Here is a 24893-nt window from a genome sequence, read left to right on the forward strand (position 1 = left end):
AGTTCTGATTCATCCTGTAGATCTGATTCATCCTGTAGATCTGATTCACCCTGTAGATCTGATTCACCCTGTAGATCTGATTCACCCTGTAGTTCTGATTCACCCTGTAGTTCTGATTCACCCTGTAGATCTGATTCACCGTATAGATCTGATTCACCCTGTAGATCTGATTCACCCTGTAGATCTGATTCACCCTGTAGATCTGAGTCCTTGTTTAAACCTTTCTGCCAGCCTGTATATCTGATTCCTCGTCTCTGTGTTGTGATCAGATCCTGGCCTGTGGTTACATCAACGTCCTGGTGGTCAACAATTGTTGGCTGATCCAGCTCCTCAGTCTGGCCTGCACCATCAAGGAGTACAAGGTCGTCATCAACAGAGACATCACACGTAAGTCTCTCACTGAATAACGGATCACTAAACGTCAGGAAGTTCAGTGACATTCAACAGTTAAAATTAATCAATTAAATATGTACGTGTTTTAAGAAGGAGATTAAATGTAGAAATGATACAACTAAAGGTGTTCCGTGTGTGTGTGTGTGTGTGTGTGTGTGTGTGTGTGTGTGTGTGTGTGTGTGTGTGTGTGTGTGTGTGTGTGTGTGTGTGTGTGTGTGTGTGTGTGTGTGTGTGTGTGTGTGTGTGTGTGTGTGTGTGTGTGTGTGTGTGTGTGTATATGTGTGTATGTGTATATGTGTGTGTGTGTATATGTGTGTGTGTGTCTCCTCTCTAGCTGCGGACGGTGGTAAGAAGTGTGATCTGCCCAAAGACGAGGCTGGTATCATCTGGGACAGTATCTGTTTTGCCTTCCTGCTGTTGCAGAGACGTGTCTTCATGAGTTACTACTTCCTACATGTGGTGGCTGACATCAGGGCCTCACAGATACTGGCCTCCAGGTATAAACACAACTGGGGTTCCAAACCCCAGGTCCTTTAAATGCCACAAAAAAATGTATTTTAAATTTTTTAATTTCACCTTTATTTAACCAGTTAGGCTAGTTGAGTACAAGTTCTCATTTACAACTGCGACCTGGCCAAAATAAAGCAAAGCAGTGTAACACAGACAACAACACAGAGTTACACATGGAATAAACAACGAACAAGCCAATAACACAATAAACAAGTCAATGACACAGTAGAAAAAAAGAAAGTCTATATACAGTGTGTGTAAATGGCATGAGGAGGTAGGCAATAAATAGGCCATAGTAGCGAATAATTACAATTTAGCAGATTAACACTGGAGTGATAGATGAGCAGATGATGATGTGCAAGTAGAGATACTGGTGTGCAAAAGAGCAGAAAGGTAAATAAAAACAGTATGGGGATGAGGTAGGTAGATTGGGTGGGCTATTTACAGATGGACTATGTACAGCTGCAGCGATCGGTTAGCTGCTCAGATAGCAGATGTTTAAAGTTGGTGAGGGAAATAAAAGTCTCCAGCTTCAGCGATTTTTGCAATTCGTTCCAGCCACTGGCAGCAGAGAACTGAGCTAAAGTCTAGGCATTAGGTTGGGGAGCTAACTCAAGTCTTTAGGTCTCAGGCAAGGTTACTCAACGCACCAGGTTACTCATCGCACCAGGTTACTCATCGCACCAGGTTACTCATCACACCAGGTTACTCATCACACCAGGTTACTCAACACACCAGGTTACTCATCACACCAGGTTACTCAACACACCAGGTTACTCAACACACCAGGTTACTCATCACACCAGGTTACTCATCGCACCAGGTTACTCATCGCACCAGGTTACTCATCACACCAGGTTACTCATCACACCAGGTTACTCATCACACCAGGTTACTCATCACACCAGGTTACTCAACACACCAGGTTACTCATCACACCAGGTTACTCATCACACCAGGTTACTCATCACACCAGGTTACTCATCGCACCAGGTTACTCATCACACCAGGTTACTCATCACACCAGGTTACTCATCACACCAGGTTACTCATCACACCAGGTTACTCATCACACCAGTGTGGTTCCATAGACCTCCATTGCACCAGCAAACTCTTTGCAACTGTTCTCACTCCGCTGTAGTACTGTGATGATAACGTATATGTGATATGATCATGTATCTGTGATATGGTAATGTATCTGTGATATGGTAATGTATCTGTGATATGGTAATGTATCTGTGATATGATAATGTATCTGTGATATGATAACGTATATGTGATATAGTAATGTATCTGTGATATGATAATGTATCTGTGATATGGTAATGTATCTGTGATATGGTAATGCATATGTGATGTGGTAATGTATCTGTGATATGGTAATGTATCTGTGATATGGTAATGCATATGTGATGTGGTAATGTACAGTATCTGTGATATGGTAACGTATCTGTGATGTGGTAATGTATCTGTGATATGATAATGTATCTGTGATATGGTAATGCATATGTGATGTGGTAATGTACAATATCTGTGATGTGATCATGTATCTGTGATATGGTAATGTATATGTGATGTGATCATGTATCTGGGATATGGTAATGTATCTGTGATGTGATAATGTATCTGGGATATGGTAATGTATCTGTGATGTGATAATGTATCTGTGATATGGTAATGTATCTGTGATGTGATGATGTATGTGTGTGTTTCAGAGGGGCTGAATTGTTCCAGGCTACTATAGTGAAGGCAGTCAGAGCCAGACTGGAGGAAGAGAACAAGTCTATGGAACAGCTGAAGAGACAGTAAGTCACAACAGCCGTCTGCTTGATATGGACCTTCCCTTTAAACCTTTATCTATTACCCTTTATCCAGCCTTTATCTATTAACCTAACCTTTAAACCTTTACCTATTAACCTAACCTTTAAACCTTTATCTATTACCCTTTATCCAGCCTTTATCTATTAACCTAACCTTTAAACCTTTATCTATTAACCTTCCCTTTAAACCTTTATCTATTAACCTTCCCTTTAAACCTTTACCTATTAACCTTCCCTTTAAACCTTTATCTATTACCCTTCCCTTTAAACCTTTATCTATTAACCTTTATCCAGCCTTTATCTATTAACCTAACCTTTATCAAGCCTTTACCTAATAACCTTCCCTTTAAACCTTTATCTATTAATCTTCCCTTTAAACCTTTATCTATTAACCTAACCTTTAAACCTTTATCTATTAACCTAACCTTTAAACCTTTATCCATTAACCTTCCCTTTAAACCTTTATCTATTAACCTAACCTTTAAACCTTTATCTATTAACCTAACCTTTAAACCTTTACCTATTAACCTTCCCTTTAAACCTTTATCTATTATTAACCTAACCTTTAAACCTTTATCTATTAACCTAACCTTTAAACCTTTATCTATTAACCTAACCTTCATACCTTTATCTATTAATTTTTCCTTTTAAAACTTTATCCATTAACCTTCCTTTTAAACCTTTATCCATTAACCTTCCCTTTAAACCTTTATCTACTAACATTCCCTTTAAACCTTTATCTATTAACTTTCCCTTTAAACCTTTATCTATTAACCTAACCTTTAAACCTTTATCTATTACCCTTTATCCAGCCTTTATCTATTAACCTAACCTTTAAACCTTTATCTATTAACCTTCCCTTTAAACCTTTATCTATTAACCTTCCCTTTAAACCTTTACCTATTAACCTTCCCTTTAAACCTTTATCTATTACCCTTCCCTTTAAACCTTTATCTATTAACCTTTATCCAGCCTTTATCTATTAACCTAACCTTTATCAAGCCTTTACCTAATAACCTTCCCTTTAAACCTTTATCTATTAATCTTCCCTTTAAACCTTTATCTATTAACCTAACCTTTAAACCTTTATCTATTAACCTAACCTTTAAACCTTTATCCATTAACCTTCCCTTTAAACCTTTATCTATTAACCTAACCTTTAAACCTTTATCTATTAACCTAACCTTTAAACCTTTACCTATTAACCTTCCCTTTAAACCTTTATCTATTATTAACCTAACCTTTAAACCTTTATCTATTAACCTAACCTTTAAACCTTTATCTATTAACCTAACCTTCATACCTTTATCTATTAATTTTTCCTTTTAAAACTTTATCCATTAACCTTCCTTTTAAACCTTTATCCATTAACCTTCCCTTTAAACCTTTATCTACTAACATTCCCTTTAAACCTTTATCTATTAACTTTCCCTTTAAACCTTTATCTATTAACCTAACCTTTAAACCTTTATCTATTAACCTTTAAACCTTTATCTATTAACCTTCCCTTTAAACCTTTATCTATTAACCTAACCTTTAAACCTTTATCTATTAACCTTTATCCAGCCTTTATCTATTAACCTAACCTTTAAACCTTTACCTATTAACCTTCCCTTTAAACCTTTATCTATTAACCTTTAAACCTTTATCTATTAACCTTTAAACCTTTATCTATTAACCTAACCTTTAAACCTTTATCCATTAACCTTCCCTTTAAACCTTTATCTATTAACCTTCCCTTTAAACCTTTATCTATTAACCTAACCTTTATCCAGCCCTTACCTATTAACCTTCCCTTTAAACCTTTATTTTTTAACCTAACCTTTATCCAGCCGTTATCTATTTACATAACCCTTATCCAGCCTCTAACAGGCCAAATGGTCCAAATAGTATTTGCTTTCTTTCAATATTGTTCTAGAAACATGGAAGAAGAGAGAGAAACCTTGTCTGCTTTCTCTTGATAGATCGAACTGAGTGTTGTCATTCAAACATCTTTCTGTCTCCGTCTCTCTCCCTCTCAGGATGGACCGTATAAAGCAGCGCCAGGAGAAGTTTAAGAGTGGGAAGAAAAAGATGTTGAGCCTGGCTCAGGAATCTGGGGACAGAGAGAACCCCATCCAGCCACAGGAGTCAGGGGACAGAGAGTACCCCATCCAGCCACAGGAGTCAGGGGACAGACAGAACCCCATCCAGCCACAGGAGCAGGAGGAAGAGGATGATGGTACTGTATCATGATGAAGGCTCTTAACGTCTCTCTAGGAGTACTGATGTTAAAACTAGGTGGAATGGCTAATCAATATAGACTGGGTGTTGGTTAGTTCTCATGGCACGTTTAGGAAACCCTGGAGTAGATTTTCATACCATCCCAATCATTATAATATCATTACTGCAAACAATGTTGTGGTCACAATGCTTCATGAAGATATATATATATATTTTTTTAAAGATACCGTTTAACTTGCACAAAGTCTGAATGAAGAAATATTTTTGCAATATAAAGCATAATTGATCTACATGTGAAACCATTTTTATTTTAGGAGCAGAGCGAGAAAGAGAGAAAGAGAAAGTGAAAGAAACAGCCAAGACTAAAAAAAGGCAGTGGTGGCGGCCTTGGGTTGACCACGCCTCCAGTAGGTTGACCCCTCCTTCTTTCTCCGCTCTGATTGACTGTTGTGTCCTTGACCAGAACTATCAGAGGATCCCCATACTGCACCTGGGCTCCAGACGACCCAAAACAAACGTCAATGTTCCATCCAGACCTCAGTCCTTTTCTGTCTCTATTTAAGGCCCCTCGATTCATTAATTAATTGATTAGTTAATTGTTCGACTGATTGATGAACCGTAAAACATCAGAAATATACAGACGGGATAGTGGTCAGATTTGCTGGAATTAAATAAGACAATACTACAATATGCCTCAACTAATGGCAATGGGGGCCATAAATAGACTATTTCCCACGAGAGAAAAGAAAATAACTGATGCCTGTGATGTTTGTGGTTGTGGTCCTGGTGAGGCCACAGTAGGGAATCTCTCGTTGTGAAAGATTCTATTAGACAGAGCAAAGTGCCTTCTCCCTTTTCATTCTTTCTTTCTTGGAAGAATGAAGGGTGAAGGATTATGTCTCTGTTATAGTCATGATCACCAATATATGTGTCTCGCACGAGGGGAAAACTGAGCAATACTGATCAGAACGATCCACATTTAATAAGGTTTGAAGGTTTTAATAAGGAAAAACAAGTTTCAAAATTGACATTGAAAAGCTGTAGAAAACTAAACCCACGTTTCTCTGAGGTGTGTCTCAGTTGTTCTCTGTGGTGTGTCTCAGTTGAATTGATTTCTTAGGATCACCCCGTCATATCGTTGCGTTCATTATATGATTTACCCAGTTCACCCCTCATCCTAACCCCATTCATATATTACCCAGCATCCTCCTCTCTTCCTGTCCCCCCCCCCCCCCATTATGGCTCTTCTGTTCAAGGACATAAGTCAGTTTCAACTATTACAATTCTTTTAAAGGTCTGCCCAAATCACCTCAATCTATGCCATGTCTTAGTAAACAAACTAATATGCTAATATTGTGTGTCTAACATTGTGTTTGCTTTCCCTTATCAACTTCATCCCACTAGTAGGCTTTTTGAATACAACCAACCTCTGCTGTCTCACACTTACCTAGTTTACAGACTCTCAACACCCCAAAACATCACCTGCTTTCAAGCCCTTTCCTCCAGTTAATATTAACAGCACCTTGCTCTCTACTCATCAGTGGTGAGAAGTGGAGATTATTACTTGTTTGAAACTGACAGTGAAGAAGAGGAGGAAGAGGAGGAGAAAAGAGAGGATCAAGAGCTGCCCAAGAAGTCAGCGTTTCAGGTGAGCTCCAGACCAGACCAGCGTCAACGTTTCCTCACTATACTAAAGTAGTTGCGCCGTATTACTGTAGTGTGAAATATTTCATTGTATTTCATTGTCAATATTGTCTAGTTTAGTATCAGATTATCTGTTGCCACTACTAGTGTTGGAAAAGATATGTACTTTCATCTTTCTGTTTTCTACTAACTACCCTTACCACCCTTTATCCATCCTCTTCAGCGAGCAATTGGGAAGTTTGCCTCAGCCCTTATAGCTCTGCCCAGATCTATCATTAAACTGCCCAAAACCATCCTTCAGTATGTAATCAGGGCAGCCAAGGTACCAAATAACAGATTCAGCATCTCCTCTTACCACAGCCTGTGTAGACTGTATCCTGTGTCCTCAGCCTGTATCTCCTCTTACCCCACAGCCTGTGTAGACTGTATCCCGTGTCCTCAGCCTGTATCTCTTCTTACCACAGCCTGTGTAGACTGTATCCTGTGTCCTCAGCCTGTTTTGTGTAGATATGCTGTTTCAATGAAGGCCAATGCATGTATAGCCAACTGTCTTTCCATCCCATATCCGATCCAATACCATATCCATTTAGAAACAAAAAATATCCGAAATATTCCAGACTGGATGGGGATGGAACTACAGTGGTCCTTCTGTCATGTGTTTTAAGTGACAGATTGTTTTGAAGCAGTTTGCATGAACTTGAGCCTTTTACCAACAGGTCTCAGAAAATGCATTGGTGTTGTTATCACACATTTGAGATTGTGGGGTGGTTTGCTCTATTGTACTAGAGTCTGTACAAGGTTAAAAATATTTACAATAGAGGCTTCGATATTGTCGCCTAGTCACGATGAAGCCATTGTTACAAATTACAATATAAGAGTGTAAAACACCATAAATCGCAGGTGGGCGTCTACCTTTTGTACTGATGTGCAGTGAAGCAAAAACACTCTAAAATTGTCATATTTTCTTTGTGACTCAGATCTCGATTGTTTTGATTTGTCTGTGGTTTAAAGGGTTAACTAATGGTCACCTGGCTTGCCATTTGCTCTTGTTTTATTTGCCTTTGAGTGTTCCCGCCTTGACCGTAGCACTCCTTTGATTGGCCTGAATCCTTGAGATCTGTGTGATTGGCCTGAATCCTTGAGATCGGTGTGATTGGCCTGAATCCTTGAGATCTGTGTGCATAACTATTTTTTTCCTGTACAAATTGTCATCTATATATGAATCAACACGAAAAAATACATGAATCAATACATGAATCAATACAAATCAATACATGAATCATTACATTAATCAATGAGAATTAATACATGAATCAAAACATGAACAATACATGAATCAACACAAATCAATACATTAATCATTACATGAATCAACGCGAATCAATACATGAATCAATACATGAACAATACATGAATTGACATGAATCAATACATTAATTAACACATGAATCAATACATGTATCAACACATGACTCAATACATCATTTTGCGAAAGTCACAGTTAAGAGCGAATCAGGATCCTTCCCTTTATGTCCAAACTAACATTGTGCTTCCTGTACTGTACGATCCCAGTTTGTCTACCATGCCTGGATAACAGACTCCAAGGCAGCCATGAAGGAACGAAGCAAAGAGAAGCGTAAGTTCTGGAAGAGGTACACCAAGAGAGACAAACACAAGAAGGACAAGAAGGAAGGTAAGTTAAGAGATATCAAGGAGTGTTATAACAGAGTCACTGATATAAAGAAAATCATCAGCATACATCATTTGACCAAATAGCACAGTTTCAGAAGAAGATCACGAGAATAGATCAACGCATCATTCTGTTCTTACAACCTCCGAGGACTCATGCTACTTCCTTAGTTCTCACGGAAGATCAGTCTTTAATCTGTGATGATTCAAAAAGCATCGTTATTTTACAAGATCCCTTTATGCTACACTTTATGCTTGATTCACCAACCTCTTAATTCACGTAGATAACGTAAGGCTTGTTTGTGAAAGCGAAAAGCAGGGGGGAGAAAGGACATCCCTGACGACTACCCCAAGATGTCCAGTAGAAGGGGTTCTCACACTCACTAATTTTAACCCAAATCTACTGTAATTGATTGAATTGTTGTGTTACTCTCTGTAACTTGGCCAGCAGCATATCACCCAGCATCCCACTGCTGACTTGCTTCTGAAGCTAAGCAGGGTTGGTCCTGGTTGGTCCCTGGATGGGAGTCCAGATACTGCAGGAAGTGGTGTTGGAAGGCACCTTTTCTTCTGGTCTAAAAAAATGTCCCCAGGGCAGTGATTGGGGACATTGCTCTGTGTAGGGTGCTGTCTTTTGGATGGGGTGTTAAGTGGGTGTCCTGACTCTCTGTGTTCACTAAAGATCCCATGGCACTTATCGTAAGAGTAGGGGTGTTAACCCCTGGTGTCCTGGCTAAATTCCCAATCTGGCCATCAAACCATCATGTTCACCTAATAATCCCCAGTTTACAATTGGCTCATTCATCCCCCCTCCTCTCCCCTGTAACTATTTCCCAGGTTGTTGCTGTAAATGAGAATGTGTTCTCAGTTAACTTTTACTGCCTCAGAAACCCGGATCCGGGAGCACCCCCCACCCCCCACACACTGATTAGCATAGCTAGCATAGCTTCAGAAGTAGATAGTAGCATCTAAATATCATTAAATCACAAGTCCAAGACACCAGATGAAAGATACAGATCTTGTGAATAAAGCCACCATTTCAGATTTTTAAAATGTTTTACAGGGAAGACAAAATATGTAAATCTATTAGCTAAACACGTTAGCAAAATACACCACTATTCTAACTCCATCAGTTTCTTACTCCTTCAGGTGCTATCACCAATTCGGCTCAACTAAGATATTGATATCCACTAACCAAGAAAAAACCTCTTCAGATGACAGTCTGATAACATATTCATGGTATAGGATAGTTTTTGTTAGAAAAAAGTGCATATTTCAGGTAGAAATCACAGTTTACAATTGCACCCACCATCACAAATCGACTAGAATTACTAGATAGAGCAACGTGTATGACCAATTTACTCATCATAAAACATTTCATAAAAATAGACAAAGCATAGCAATGGAAAGACCCAGTTCTTGTGATTTCAGACCATATTTCAGATTTTCTAAGCGTTTTTCAGCGAAAACACAATAAATCGATAAGTTAGCATACTACATGTGCAAACGTTACCAGAGCATCGATTCCAGCCAAAGAGCGCTATAACGTAACCACCGCCAAAAGATATTAATTTTTTCACTAACCTTCTCAGAATTCTTCCGATGACACTCCTGTAACATCATTTTACAACATACATATACAGTTTGTTCGAAAAGGTGCATATTTAGCCATACAAAACCGTGGTTACACAATGAAAATACTAGGAAATCAAGCCTCAATATGTCTGACGTCATCTATCAGAGTGATCTAGTTTAATTAAAAGCTAATCATATACTTGACTAAAAAATACAGGGTTGACAGGAATCGAAAGACAAATTAGTTCTTAATGCAACCGCTGATTTACATTTTTAAAATTATCCTTACTTTTCAATACAGGGTTCGCCAAGTGAAGCTATACCAAAGCTATACCAAACAAAATGGCGAAATATGCGTTTAAAATATTTCGACAGAACAACAATTTATCATATTAAATATTGCTTACTTTGAGCTGTTCTTCCATCATATTCTTGGGCAATGTATCCTTTCTATGTTATAAACGTCTTTTGGTCGATAGATGTCCTCTGTCCTTCGAAATATCCACTAACGATCGAACGGGACACCAAAACGTGTCCAAAGTTTCAGAGTGCACAACAAAGAAATTCCTCAAAATCGCACTAAACGGATATAAATTGCTATAAAACGGTTTAAATTAACTACCTTATGATGTTTCTAAGTCCTATATCGAATTAAATTACAGACGGATACATTTCAAGTTGATAACCGAGCCTGTGAAAATGGCGTCCGGAGGTCCCATCCTGCGTAAGGGCGAGCGTCGAAAGGGGGGCTACTCTCACTCCTTGGTCTTTTATAACCTCTGAGAGCTACCTAGAAGGCCCATTCCACTTCTCATTGGTTACTGACATCCAGGGGAAGGCGGGTGCAGTTCGTGTCGTTCCATAGGATAGACAGAGACCTTAAAAACTGATCTGAAACCAGAGCTTCGCTCTCAGACCTTTCACTGTCTGTCATGGATTTCGCTGTAGAAAGTGTTCTGGGTCACCCACAGACATAATTTCAACGTTGTATGAAACTAGAAGGTGTTTTCTATCCAATATAATTAATAATATGCATATTGTACGAGCAAGAATTGAGTACTAGGCAGTTTAATTTGGAGACGACAAAATGCTAATTCGGAACAGCACCCCCTGTAGTCGCAAGAAGTTAACTTACCTGGGGGGAAAAAATACACTACAATTTTGTTTTGTTGTTTTGTTGTGTTATTCTGTGCAGGTCATGTGACTATAGAGATGGAGGAAGATCAGGAGGGAACACAGAAGAAGAAGTCTGACGGACCAGGTGGGTGTCACAGACCCTTTCAAATACTGTAGTATATGTATATACACAGCCACTTACACGGAGGGACAACCACCAGTCTTGGTATTCTATATATATTCTATATATATATTATAGGTTCTTACTATAGTCTACTCAGAATCTATGATTGTGATGACGAGGATCTGGATCATGGGTGTTTTAGCTAGTTTAGTTGAGTGCCCCGATGTCACTTTGGATAAGATTGTCTGCTGCAAAAATGTAAATCTCTTTCCACGTACCACCAGACAACATCCTGAAGCGAGTGTTCAACATCATCAAGTTCACCTGGGTGTTGTTCCAGACCATGGTGGAGAGCTTCACCAAGTGGATGAACAACGTGTGTAGAGAACACATAGACATCTCCACCGTGCTGCGTATTGAGAGATGCATGCTCACTAGAGAGGTCAAAAAGGTACTACTTTCTGCTGTCACTCTCTCTTTTTACTTAACCTTTACTTAACCAGGCAAGTTAGTCAATAACAAATTCTTATTTTCAATGACGGCCTAGAAAACAGTGGGTTAACTGCCTTTTTCAGGGGCAGAACGACAGATTTTTTAACCTTGTCAGCTCGGGGATTCGATCTTGCAGTCCAATGCTCTAACCACTAGGCTACGCTGCCGCCCCTACACTCTAACCACTAGGCGACCTGCCTCCCCTTTGAGTATCTTGTCTTACATAAACACTCTGTAAATAGTTAGATCCGATTTTTTTTACTTTGTTATATAGCAAACTAGAAAACAAAACGGAGATGAAATGACTATCCTGATCTAACCTCCTCCCCCCCTGCAGGGCAACGTCCCGTCCAGAGAGAGTATCCACATGTTCTACCAGAAGCAGATGCGTATGAGCATGTCCCGGGGGTCCAGCCTGGACCGGCTCAGTGAGGAGGACAGTGCGTCGGGGGGGTCTCACAGGGTCCGCAGGAGGAGAGGCGACTATCGCATGGAGAGCCAGGACAGCATGGCATCTTTGGCATCACGAGACAGCATATCCAGGTAAGTGTATCGTACGTGAACTAACCTGAGGCATCAGAACGGAGTGCTCGGGTTGGGGTGTAGGGTTTGAGCATAAAATCACCGTTTATTGGTCAGATGCACACAGTACAGAGAAATGCTTACTTGCTGACTCTCCTCAACAATAAAAATATCAATCAAGAATCAAACACCAAATACAAAAGTCTCCAAATAACAAGTAGTAATAAAAAGCAGAAAAAAAGACTGAGCAGAGTACTGGATAAATCCTATTATTGCATTCTATATCTATTTCTAGGGCTTGATCAGCATCTTCAGCATGAGCGATGAGAAATCACATCACCCCCCTTACCTTTTGTAAACTTCCACATGTGTGTCATGTGGAAGCCATGTTGTAACCATTGTGTCATTCCACTCATTTATTTCTCATCTCTCCATCTCTTTATCGCATCAGTGCCTACACTGAGGCCACCATGCTGTTCTCCCGCCAAGACACGCTGGACGAGCTGGACGGAATGCCGTCAGACGTTCACATTCCCAAAACCAGTGAGCGTGCCCGGCCAAAACTCCGTAAGATTTACGGCCTGGACGCCTCCAAATCGACTGACAGCAGCAGCAGCCAAGTGTCCAGGTGCCTGGTCCAAGCTGAAATCTTTCTCCTTCACCACCTCTTCCATCCTCTTTTGTCACTCTCTTCTTTCGCCTCCTCATCCCCTCCTCTCCTTTCTCATCCTCCTGTTCCTTCTGTCGTGACGTTATTATTATTCATGTGACAAATGCTATTCATCGAATAATTAACTATGTTTATAATTACGTGATGAAATGAATCAGGTAACCATTAACTCAGTAACCTGGGGCACCATGGGAAAAGTTTTTTTAATGAGTTACCGTTCCCCAAATGAACTTAAAGAATATCAGAAGATCTAATTCCTAGCAGTCACTGATTAATTAATTTCCTAATCAGTCTCATTCTTAACATCGCATAATTCCGGGTCTCACTAAATCATTCCTTACCACACCAATTGAGTTGATTATTTATTTACTAACAAGCTAAGTGATAATATAAGATACACAAACACACAGTCTGGGCTATTGATTAGAACTTAGTACAACGAAACAGGTCCGTAGTGGACCAACACGATATGACACGTGTTACACAAGATGGGGATTTAGAAAGAGAGAGAGAGAGAGAGAGAGAGAGAGAGAGAGAGAGAGCGAGAGAGAGAGAGAGAGAGAGAGAGAGAGAGAGAGAGAGAGAGAGAGAGAGAGAGAGAGAGAGAGAGAGAGAGAGAGAGAGAGAGAGAGAGAGAGAGAGAGAGAGAGAGAGAGAGAGAGAGAGAGAGAGAGAGAGAGAGAGAGAGAGAGAGAGAGAGAGAGAGAGAGAGAGAGAGAGAGAGAGAGAGAGAGAGAGCAAAGAAAAGAGCATGAGAGAAAAGCACACTTAGATACATTTGTAAACTATGCTTAGTTTTAGCCCTAACACCTTGCCCCGAACAGCCGCTCTTATGGGTCAGAATTATAATGAATGTATTTACTTGTTGAAAGTCTCCGTTGGGTATCTCTTCTTCTTCGTGGACTGAGTTCCGCTTAGGAGGTTTAGCTGACGACCTTCTACTCCGATGGCGGCGTCTCCTCCATTACCGGGTGTAAGTCTCTGATTGTCCACACGATGTCACACTTTCCTTTTTCTTGGTTGTCTGTTCCTTGAACTCGTTCTGAGAGTAGTTTTCTCAGGAGGCTAATCAGCCCGTGTTGACGCTCCCAGCTTGGGTAGGAAGGCCGTGTAGACAATCGATGATTTGAAGAGAATAACTGTCTGGTTCTTCTGGAATTCACCTTCTTAGATACAGTCAATCAATCAATCAATGAAATGTATTTATAAAACCCTTCTTACATCAGCTGATGTCACAAAGTGCTGTACAGAAACCCAGCCTAAAACCCCAAACAGCAAGCAATGCAGGTGTAGAAGCACAGTGGCTAGGAGAAACTCCCTAGAAAGGCAGGAACCTAGGAAGAAACCTAGAGAGGAACCAGGATCTGAGGGGTGGCCAGTCCTCTTCTGGCTGTGCTGGGTGGAGATTATAACAGTACATGGCCAAGATGTTAAAACGTTCATATCTTCAAACCACCAACTTACTACCCTGAGACAAGGCTGAGTATAGCCCATGAAGATCTCCCCCACGGCACGAACCCGAGAGGGGCGCCAACCCAGACAGGAAGATCACGTCAGTGACTCAACCCACTCAAGTGACACACCCCTCCTAGGGACGGCATGGAAGAGCACCAGTAAGCCAGTGACTCAGCCCCCGTAATAGGGTTAGAGGCAGAGAATCCCGGTGGAGAGAGGGGAACCGGCCAGGCAGAGACAGCAAGGGCTGTTCGTTGCTCCAGTGCCTTTCTGTTCACCTTCACACCACTGGGCCAGACTACACTCAATCATAGGACCTACTGAAGAGATGAGTCTTCAATAAAGACTTAAAGGTTGAGACATTGTCTGCGTCTCTCACAAGGGTAGGCAGACCATTCCATAAAAATGGAGCTCTACAGGAGAAAGCCCTGCCTCCAGCTGTTTGCTTAGAAATTCTAGAAACAATAAGGAGGCCTGCATCTTGTGACCAATGCGTACGTGTAGGTATGTACGGCAGGACCAAATCGGAAAGATAGGTAGGAGCAAGGCCATGCAATGCTTTGTAGGTTAGCAGTAAACATTTGAAATCAGCCCTAGCCTTAACAGGAAGCCAGTGTAGAGAGGCTAGCACTGGAGTAATATGATCAAATTGTTTGGTTCTAGCCAAGATTCTAGCATCCGTGTTTAGCACTAACTGAAGTTAATTTAGTGCTTTATCCGGGTAGTCGGAAAGCAGAGCATTGCAGTAGTCTAACCTAGAAGTGACAAAAGCATGGACACATTTTTCTGCATCAATTTTGGACAGAAAGTTTCTGATTTTTGCAATGTTACGTAGATGGAAAAAAGCTGTCCTTGAAACAGTCTTGATATGTTCGTCAAAAGAGAGATCAGGGTCCAGAGTAACACCGAGATCCTTCAAATTTTATTTGAGACGACTGTACAACCAACACGATTAAATGTCAGATCCAACAGAAGATCTCTTTGTTTCTTGGGACCTAGAACTATCCTCTCTGTTTTGTCCGAGTTTAAAAGTGAAAAATGTGCCACCATCCACTTCCTTATGTCTGCAACACATGCTTCCAGGGAGGCCAATTTTGGGGCTTCATCGAAATGTACAGCTGTCGTCCGCAAAGTTCACATTATGTTTGGTATCAAAAGCGGCACTGAGGTTTATTATGTTCAACAAAGGAGGGCCAAGCACAGGAAGCAGCTCTTTCAGTAGTTTAGTTGTAATAGGGTCCAGTATGCAGCTTGAAGGTTTAGAGGCCAAGACTATTTTCATCAATGTGTCACTTCACTGTCACTTCACTACTGAAGTGAAAGTCATCATCTCTTGGGGAATGCTGCTTTTTAGTTAGCTTGCGACAATATCAAAAATACATTTTGGATTGTTCTTATTCTCCTCAATTAAGTTGGAAAAATAGGATGATTCAAGCAGCAATGAGGGCTCTTCGATACTGCACGGTACTGTCTTTCCAAGCTAGTCGGAAGACTTCCAGTTTGGTGTAGCGCCATTTCCGTTCCAATTTTCTGGAAGCTTGCTTCAGGGCTCAGGTATTTTCTGTATACCAGGGAGCTAGTTTCTTATGACAAATGTTTTTTGTTTTTAGGGGTGCGGCTACATCTAGGGTATTACGCAAGGTTGAATGTAGTTCCTCAGTTAGGTGGTTAACTTCTACTTGCACAGCATCCCGGATCCGGGAGCACCCCCCACAGTAAAAAAGCTGACTAGCATAGCCTAGCATAGCGTCACAAGTAAATACTAGCATCTAAATATCATTAAATCACAAGTTCAAGACACCAGATGAAAGATACACATCTTGTGAATCCAGCCATCATTTCTGATTTTTAAAATGTTTTACAGGGAAGACACAATATGTAAATCTATTAGCTAACCACGATAGCAAAAGACACAACTTTTTTTTCCCACCATTTTTTTCCTGCATGGGTAGCTATCACAATTTCGACCAAATAAAGATATATATAGCCACTAACCAAGAAACAACTTCATAAGATGACAGTCTGATAACATATTTATTGTATAGCATATGTTTTTTTAGAAAAATGTGCATAGTTCAGGTATAAATCACAGTTCTACATTGCAGCTGCAATCTGAAATAGTGCCGAAGCTGCCAGAATAATTACAGAGACCAACGTCAAATACCTAATTACTCATCTTAAAACATTTCTGAAAAATACACAGCGTACAGCAAATGAAAGCCCAACATCTTGTGAATCCAGACAATATTTCAGATCTTTTAAGTGTTTTACAGCGAAAACACAATATAGCATTATATTAGCTTACCACAATAGCCAGAAACACAAGCAATTTACCAGCAGCAAAGGTTAGCGATCGTAACAATCCAGCAAAAGATATATAATTTTTGACTAACCTTGATATACTTCATCAGATGACAGTCCTGTAACATCATATTACACAATGCATATAGGTTTTGTTCGAAAATGTGCATATTTAGCAGCACAAATCGTGGTTATACAATGTGATCAGTAGCAACAGTTCATGCATTCTGGCCAGCGCCATCTTGGAGAGGCACCTAATCTAATCGATAAATAATCGTAAACTTGACAAAAAAATACAGGTTGGACAGCAAATGAAAGATGCATTAGTTATTAATGCAACCGCTGAGTTAGATTTTAAAATTAACGTTACTAGACATACAGTGTGCGTTACAGCCAGACTAGTGCCGCAATTAATGGCGGACAAGTCCATTTACATTTTTCCACATAAATAAGGAATAACATCATAAATAGCTCTTACTTTTGGACGAGCTTCCATCAGAATCTTGGGCAAGTTGTCCTTTGTCCAAAAGAATCGTTGCTCGGTTGTAAAACGTCGTCTTCAACTTTGGAACTAGCAGCTAACAATAGCTATGTGGCCACAACATGCCCAAATCCTCAAAACGCAATACTAAGGAAATTCCGAAAATAGCAATATACTCGCATAAACTGATATAACTCGGTTTAAAATAACTTCGTTATGATGTTTCTAACACCTATATCGAATTAAATCACAGACGGATATAACTTAGGCATATAACGAGAGCTTTTGAGCATGCCATCCTGAGGTCCTCCATTGCGTCTTGACGAACGTCGAAAGGAGCGCTCCCCCCATGCCATGTCCTTTTATAAGGTCTGAGATCTACGTAGAAACTCCATTCCAATTCTCATTGGTTACTGACATCCAGGGGAAGGCGGGTGCAGTTCATGTCGACCCATAGGATACATACAGAGCTTTAAACTGATCTGAGAACAGAGCCTCGTTTTCAGACCTAGTTCCTGTCATGAATTTCGCTGCAGAAAGAGTTCTGTTTCACCCACAGACATAATTCAAAACTAGAGATTGTTTTCTATCCAATAGTAATAATAATATGCATATTGTACGAGCAAGAATTGAGTACGAGGCAGTTTAATTTGGGAACGATAAATGGTAACGTTGAAACAGCACCCCCTATATTGAGAAAAGGTTAACTGATTTTTGTACTCTGACGTCCTTGGGTAGGTGGAGGGAGTCTGGAAGGGCATTTAGGAATCTTTGGGTTGTCCGTGAATTTATAGCACGGCTTTTGATGATCCTTGGTTGGGGTCTGAGCAGATTATTTTTTGTGATTGCAAACATAATAAAATGGTCCGATAGTCCAGGATTATGAGGAAAAACAAGTAGGTCCAGAGACATGTTGGACAAAACCCGTTGAGTCGATGATGGCTCTGAAAGCCTTTTGGAGTGGGTCTGTGGACTTTTCAATGTGAATATAAAAGTCACCAAAAATTAGAATATTATCTGCCATGACTACAAGGTCTGATAGGAATTCTGGGAACTCAGTGAGGAATGCTGTATATGGCCCAGGAGGCCTGTAAACAGTAGCTATAAAAAGTGATTGAGTAGGCTGCATAGATTTCATGACTAGAAGCTCAAAAGACGAAAACTCATGAAAAAAAATTTGTACATTTAAATTTGCTATCGTAAATGTTAGCAACACCTCCGCCTTTGCGGGATGGGCGGGGGATATGGTCACTAATGTAAACAGGAGGAGAGGCCTCATTTAACACAGTCAATTCATCAGGCTTAAGCCATGTTTCAGTCAGGCCAATCACATCAAGATTATGATCAGGGATTAGTTCATTGACTATAACTGTCTGGAAGTGAGGGATCTAACATTAAGTAGTACCCTATTTAGAGATGTGAGGGATCTAACATTAAGTAGCCCTATTTTGAGATGTGAGACACCACAATCTCTTTCAACAATGACAGCAATGGAGGAGGTTTTTATTCCAGTTAGATTGCTAGAGCAAACACCGCCATGTTTAGTTTTGCCCGACATAGATCGAGGCACAGACACGGTTTCAATGGGGATAGCTGAGCTGACTACAGTGACTGTGTTAGTGGCAGACCCCACTAAGCTGGCAGGTTGGCTAACAGCCTGCTGCCTGGCCTGCACCCTAATTCATTGTGGAGCTAGAGGAGTTAGAGCCCTGTCTATGTTGATAGATAAGATGAGAGCACCCCTTCAGCTAGGATGGAGTCCGTCACTCCTCAGCAGGCCAGGCTTGGTCCTGTTTGTGTGTGAGTTACCTGCAAATTATATATTTTGGGAGGGGCAGAAAACAGTTTTCAACCAGAGATTGAGTTTTGAGACTCTGCTGTAGAGCTCATCACTCCCCCTAACTGGGAGGGGCCAGAGACAATTACTCGATGTCGACACATCTTTCTAGCTGATTTACACGCTGAAGCTATGTTGCGCTTGGTGACCTCTGACTGTTTCATCCTAACATTGTTGGTGCCGACGTGGATAACAATATCTCTATACTCTCTACACTCGCCAGTTTTAGCCTTAGCCAGCACCATCTTCAGATTAGCCTTAACGTTGGTAGCCCTGCCCCCTGGTAAACAGTGTATGATCGCTGATGATTCTTTTTAAGTCTAATACTGCGGGTAATGGAGTCGCCAATGACTAGGGTTTTAAATTTTTCAGACCTAATGGTGTGAGGCTTCGGCGTCTCAGACCCTGTAACGGGTGGAAGAGAGACCAGAGAGGCTCGGCCTCTGACAGCGACTTGTTGCTTAATGGGAAAAAACGGTTAAAAGTTTCTGCCGGCTGAATATGCGACACCGGTTGAGCATTCCTACAGCATTTCCCTCCAGAAGCCATGAGAAAGTTGTCCGGCTGCGGGGACTGTGCGAAGGGATTTATACTACTATCTGTACTTACTGGTGGCACAGACGCTGTTTCATCCTTTCCTACACTGAAATTACCCTTGCCTAACGATTGCATCTGAAGCTGGGCTTGCAGCACAGCTATCCTCGCCGTGAGGCGATCGTTCTCCTGTATATTATGAGTACAGCGACTGCAATTAGAAGGCATAATGTTAATATTACTACAGGTCCTGTAGAACCATGTCCAGATAAAGCGTCCGGGCGAAAAATTTGAATGAAAAAAGTTGAGGAAGGGAAAAAAAATGTAAATATAGAACGGTAATTAAAAAGTAAAAAATATAAAGTTGACAGGTAGCAAAGTAACGTTAGCAACAAGAGAAATACATTCCTCACATGATAAATGAGGATCTACGCCCCCAGGGAACCCGGAGAGCCATAAAGTAATCAACCATAGCCCTGGTTCCTTTGTCCTCAACCTCATGTTGCGTTTTGGGAACACGACTATCCAGTAGACCTTGGCTGCAGTTAACTTAGTCTGTGTGTAAATTCTTAACTTACAAGTTTTATACCCTCCGGTCACAAAGGGGCGTTTCCGTCTTCATGGCATTCTCTGAACGTCAAAAATCAGATTTTACGTGTCCATTTAAACCACTGTAAATATACTCTGCAGTGGCCTATTTGGTATTTGATTAAAATCCCCATTACTCTTCCACACAAAACATGAAACATGACATAATACATAACATCAATAGACAAGAACAGCTCAAGGACAGAACTAGATAAATGTAAAAATGGCACACGTAGCCTCCATATCAATACATACATACAAACTATCTAGGTCAGGTTTGCTGTTCATTTGAGCAATATGAGATGGAAGGAAGTTCCATGCAATAAGGGCTCTATATCATACTGTACGTTTTCTTGAATTTGTTCTGGATTTGGGGACTGTGAAAAGACCCCTGGTGGCATGTCTGGTGGGGTAAGTGTGTGTGTCAGAGCTGTGTGTAAGTTGACTATGCAAACAGTTTGCAATTTACAACACATTAATGTTTCTTATAAAAAGAAGAAGTGATGCAGTCAGTCTCTCCTCAACTGTTAAATTGTAAACTGTCATGGTCAACACATATAGATTCAATGGTTGTAAAGATGGGGAGAGGTCTGTCCGTAGTAAAGAGATGCTCTGGTTTTTGTTTTTTTGACAACACATTCCACAAGAAAAGTGCCCCGGGCTCTAGTTTTATCTTATCTTGATTATTGTCCAGTCGTGCTGCAAGGAAAGACTATGCAACAGCCACACCATTCATTACCAGATTGAGGTGAGGTCTAGAATTTAGGAAATTATTTGTACCAAACACAATGCTCTATAAACTTGTCATCGCTATCATGGACGTCCCTAAGAGGAATATAGTATTGATATCTGAAGAAAAAAAACAAGGAAACTATTAACAACTAATTCTTTGAATTTGTAACGCTAATGCTCAAAGTCATCTGCAATCATCTTCTCCTCATTAAACATATATCAGATTCACTTATTCATTAAACATATATCAGATTCACTTATTCATTACTCATATATCAGATTCACTTATTCATTACACATATATCAGATTCACTTATTCATTAAACATATATCAGATTCACTTATTCATTACTCATATATCAGATTCACTTATTCATTACACATATATCAGATTCACTTATTCATTACACATATATCAGATTCACTTATTCATTACACATATATCAGATTCACTTATTCATTAAACATATATCAGATTCATTTATTCATTAAACATATATCAGATTCACTTATTCATTAAACATATATCAGATTCACTTATTCATTAAACATATATCAGATTCACTTATTCATTACACATATATCAGATTCACTTATTCATTACACATATATCAGATTCACTTATTCATTACACATATATCAGATTCACTTATTCATTACTCATATATCAGATTCACTTATTCATTACTCATATATCAGATTCACTTATTCATTACACATATATCAGATTCACTTATTCATTACTCATATATCAGATTCACTTATTCATTACTCATATATCAGATTCACTTATTCATTACACATATATCAGATTCACTTATTCATTACTCATATATCAGATTCACTTATTCATTACACATATATCAGATTCACTTATTCATTACACATATATCAGATTCACTTATTCATTACTCATATATCAGATTCACTTATTCATTACTCATATATCAGATTCACTTATTCATTACACATATATCAGATTCACTTATTCATTACTCATATATCAGATTCACTTATTCATTACACATATATCAGATTCACTTATTCATTACACATATATCAGATTCACTTATTCATTACACATATATCAGATTCACTTATTCATTAAACATATATCAGATTCATTTATTCATTAAACATATATCAGATTCACTTATTCATTAAACATATATCAGATTCACTTATTCATTAAACATATATCAGATTCACTTATTCATTACACATATATCAGATTCACTTATTCATTACACATATATCAGATTCACTTATTCATTACACATATATCAGATTCACTTATTCATTACTCATATATCAGATTCACTTATTCATTACTCATATATCAGATTCACTTATTCATTACTCATATATCAGATTCACTTATTCATTACACATATATCAGATTCACTTATTCATTACACATATATCAGATTCACTTATTCATTACACATATATCAGATTCACTTATTCATTACACATATATCAGATTCACTTATTCATTACACATATATCAGATTCACTTATTCATTAAACATATATCAGATTCACTTATTCATTACTCATATATCAGATTCACTTATTCATTACACATATATCAGATTCACTTATTCATTACACATATATCAGATTCACTTATTCATTACTCATATATCAGATTCACTTATTCATTACACATATATCAGATTCACTTATTCATTACTCATATATCAGATTCACTTATTCATTACACATATATCAGATTCACTTATTCATTACTCATATATCAGATTCACTCTAGATTTTGTATTTAGACTCATTACATCAGTCTTTAATATTTTTTTGGGGGGGGGTTATTGCATTAAAATATGTCTGCACTGTACCTATAGATGCATGTTAGCACATATGCTAATGCTAAAAATACTTTTACAATCTCCTTCTCATGAAGGATTTTTGGTATATAGACTGCACTAGGAGTGTGGTGTCAGCAAAACAACCTCTCACTCAACGTCAACAAAACAAAAGGAGATGATCGTGGACTTCAGGAAACAGCAGAGGGAGCACCCTCCTATCCACAAAGCTTTAAGTTCCTTGGCGTACACATCACGGACAAACTGAATTGGTCCACCCACACAGACAGCGTTGTGAAGAAGGCGCAACAACGCCTCTTCAACCTCAGGAGTTTGAAGAAATTCGGCTTCTCACCTAAAAACCCTCACAAACTTACAAATGCACAATTGAGAACATCCTGTCGGGCTGTATCACCACTTGGTACGGCAACTGCACCGCCCTCAACCGCAAGGCTCTCCAGAGGGTGGTGCGGTCTGCACAACGCATCACCGGGGGCAAACTACCTGCCCTCCAGGACACCTACAGCACCCGATGTCACAGGAAGGCCAAAAAGATCATCAAGGACAACAACCACCCGAGCCACTGCCTGTTCACCCCGCTATCATCCAGAAGGCGAGGTCAGTACAGGTGCAACAAAGCTGGGACAGAGAGACTGAAAAGCAGCTTCTATCTCAAGGCCATCAGACTGTTAAACAGCTGTTAGATATTGCTGCACTGTCGGAACTAGAAGCACAAGCATTTCGGCTACACTCGCATTAACATCTGCTAACCATGTGTATGTAACCAATAAAATTTGATTTGATAATTTGGCGTCTAAATTAATTTTAGAATGATTAGTTGCTGCATTCAAAGTCGGCCACACTAACCAACCTACAGCACTAGACTAAACTTCACTTGCGTCATCCTTGTGGTATTGAGAGATAAACATGGTCATGCTTTCATTAATTGCACGTAAAGGAAGATAGTTCCTACATGATAGAGTGTGTCACGATCGTCAATGGGAGAGAGAGAGGACCAAGGCGCAGCGTGTGGAAAATACATCTTCTCTTTATTAGAAGAAGGACAACGAAACAAAACAACAAACAGACGAACGTGAAGCTATCAAAGACTAAGTGCAAACATGCAACATAGACACAGACAATTACCCACAAACGCATGATGCCTATGGCTGCCTTAAATATGGCTCCCAATCAAAGACAAATGAAAGACATCTGTCTCTGATTGAGAACCACTCAGGCAACCATAGACATACCTAGAAACATTCACTCAACACAAACTCATACACTAAACCCAACACCCCCTTTACCATATAACCACCCAAAACGAGACAAAACACAAACATTCCCCATGTCACACCCTGACCTAACTAAAATAATAAAGAAAACAAAGAATACTAAGGCCAGGGCGTGACAGAGTGCTTGCTTTCTTATCCAACTGTTTTCTGTGTCCTTTTTTGTCATCTTGTGACCCCCGTCCATTGCTCCTCACAGCTATATTTATCACTTATCATTACATGTAGTTTGTCAGTCCTTGTAAATGTTGTTGCTGTTTCCTCAAAACACTTAAAGCACACAAACTACAGTAAATATTTTGCTCCACCTCTAAAACTACACAATGCTACATTGGGCTGTTGAGTGAGTGTCACCTGAATACTCTCCACTTTGTGTACAGGGTCCAGTAACATCCTCTCTCGCTGTTTGTCTGTCTGTCTCTCCCCCACAGTGAAACGACCCAGTGCATCACTCTGTACTCCCGGCAGGGCACCACCGACACCATCGATGAGGTGGAGGACGAACAGGACCAGGGGGAAGACAGGCAGCACGGACCCTGGGGACACCCACCTCCGGAGGGGGCAGAGGGGGCTGAAGACAGCCCCTGGCGGGGTGGAGGAGATGATGGTGGTGGAGAGACCACAGAGGAGAGGGAGCGGTACCAGGGTCAGGGGGATCCATGGGGGTCTCCAGGCCCAGGGGAGGGCCCCTCCTTCAGGGTAGAGGAAGGAGCGTCAAACCTCCTGGCCCTTCAACAAGGATCCCGACCAGGGTCCCAGGACTGTACCACTGACAGTGACGACGGGGGTGTCCAGGACCGGCAAGAATACTTGAATAGGGCAGAGCGTGACCGGGCGGGGCTGCTGTACACCCCAGACACGGACGCTCCAAACACCTCGGATGCTGATGTGCCTCCCAGCTACAGCAAGGTTGGTGGTCTATATCCCTTGTCATTCTGTGCCGGGTTCCTCTATAACTTTATTCATTATAGGAAGTTTATGTTTAAGTTATATGTGTTTCCGCTTCTGCTTCGTTTGCTTTTTGGTGTCGGGTTGGGGCCGGGTTGGTGTCGGGTTGGTGTCGGGTTGGGGC

The 24893-nt window shown here is 40.2% G+C and overlaps 1 protein-coding gene across 1 annotated transcript in view; it reads left to right on the forward strand.

Moving 5' to 3' along the window:
* LOC139550094 (piezo-type mechanosensitive ion channel component 2) overlaps window positions 1–24893 on the forward strand; it is a 224814-nt gene that overhangs the window by 166120 nt on the left and 33801 nt on the right. The window contains exons 30-43 of the mRNA XM_071360724.1: window positions 270–369; window positions 719–890; window positions 2619–2708; window positions 4745–4808; window positions 4881–4944; window positions 5261–5353; window positions 6488–6594; window positions 6814–6912; window positions 8163–8283; window positions 11050–11115; window positions 11379–11545; window positions 11924–12129; window positions 12560–12736; window positions 24253–24730. Of these exons, the coding sequence (XP_071216825.1) occupies window positions 270–369; window positions 719–890; window positions 2619–2708; window positions 4745–4808; window positions 4881–4944; window positions 5261–5353; window positions 6488–6594; window positions 6814–6912; window positions 8163–8283; window positions 11050–11115; window positions 11379–11545; window positions 11924–12129; window positions 12560–12736; window positions 24253–24730 (2004 nt within the window). The remainder of the gene's footprint in view (window positions 1–269; window positions 370–718; window positions 891–2618; window positions 2709–4744; window positions 4809–4880; window positions 4945–5260; window positions 5354–6487; window positions 6595–6813; window positions 6913–8162; window positions 8284–11049; window positions 11116–11378; window positions 11546–11923; window positions 12130–12559; window positions 12737–24252; window positions 24731–24893) is intronic.

Source organism: Salvelinus alpinus, chromosome 23, assembly GCF_045679555.1.
Source record: "Salvelinus alpinus chromosome 23, SLU_Salpinus.1, whole genome shotgun sequence".
Taxonomy (NCBI): Eukaryota; Metazoa; Chordata; class Actinopteri; order Salmoniformes; family Salmonidae; genus Salvelinus; species Salvelinus alpinus.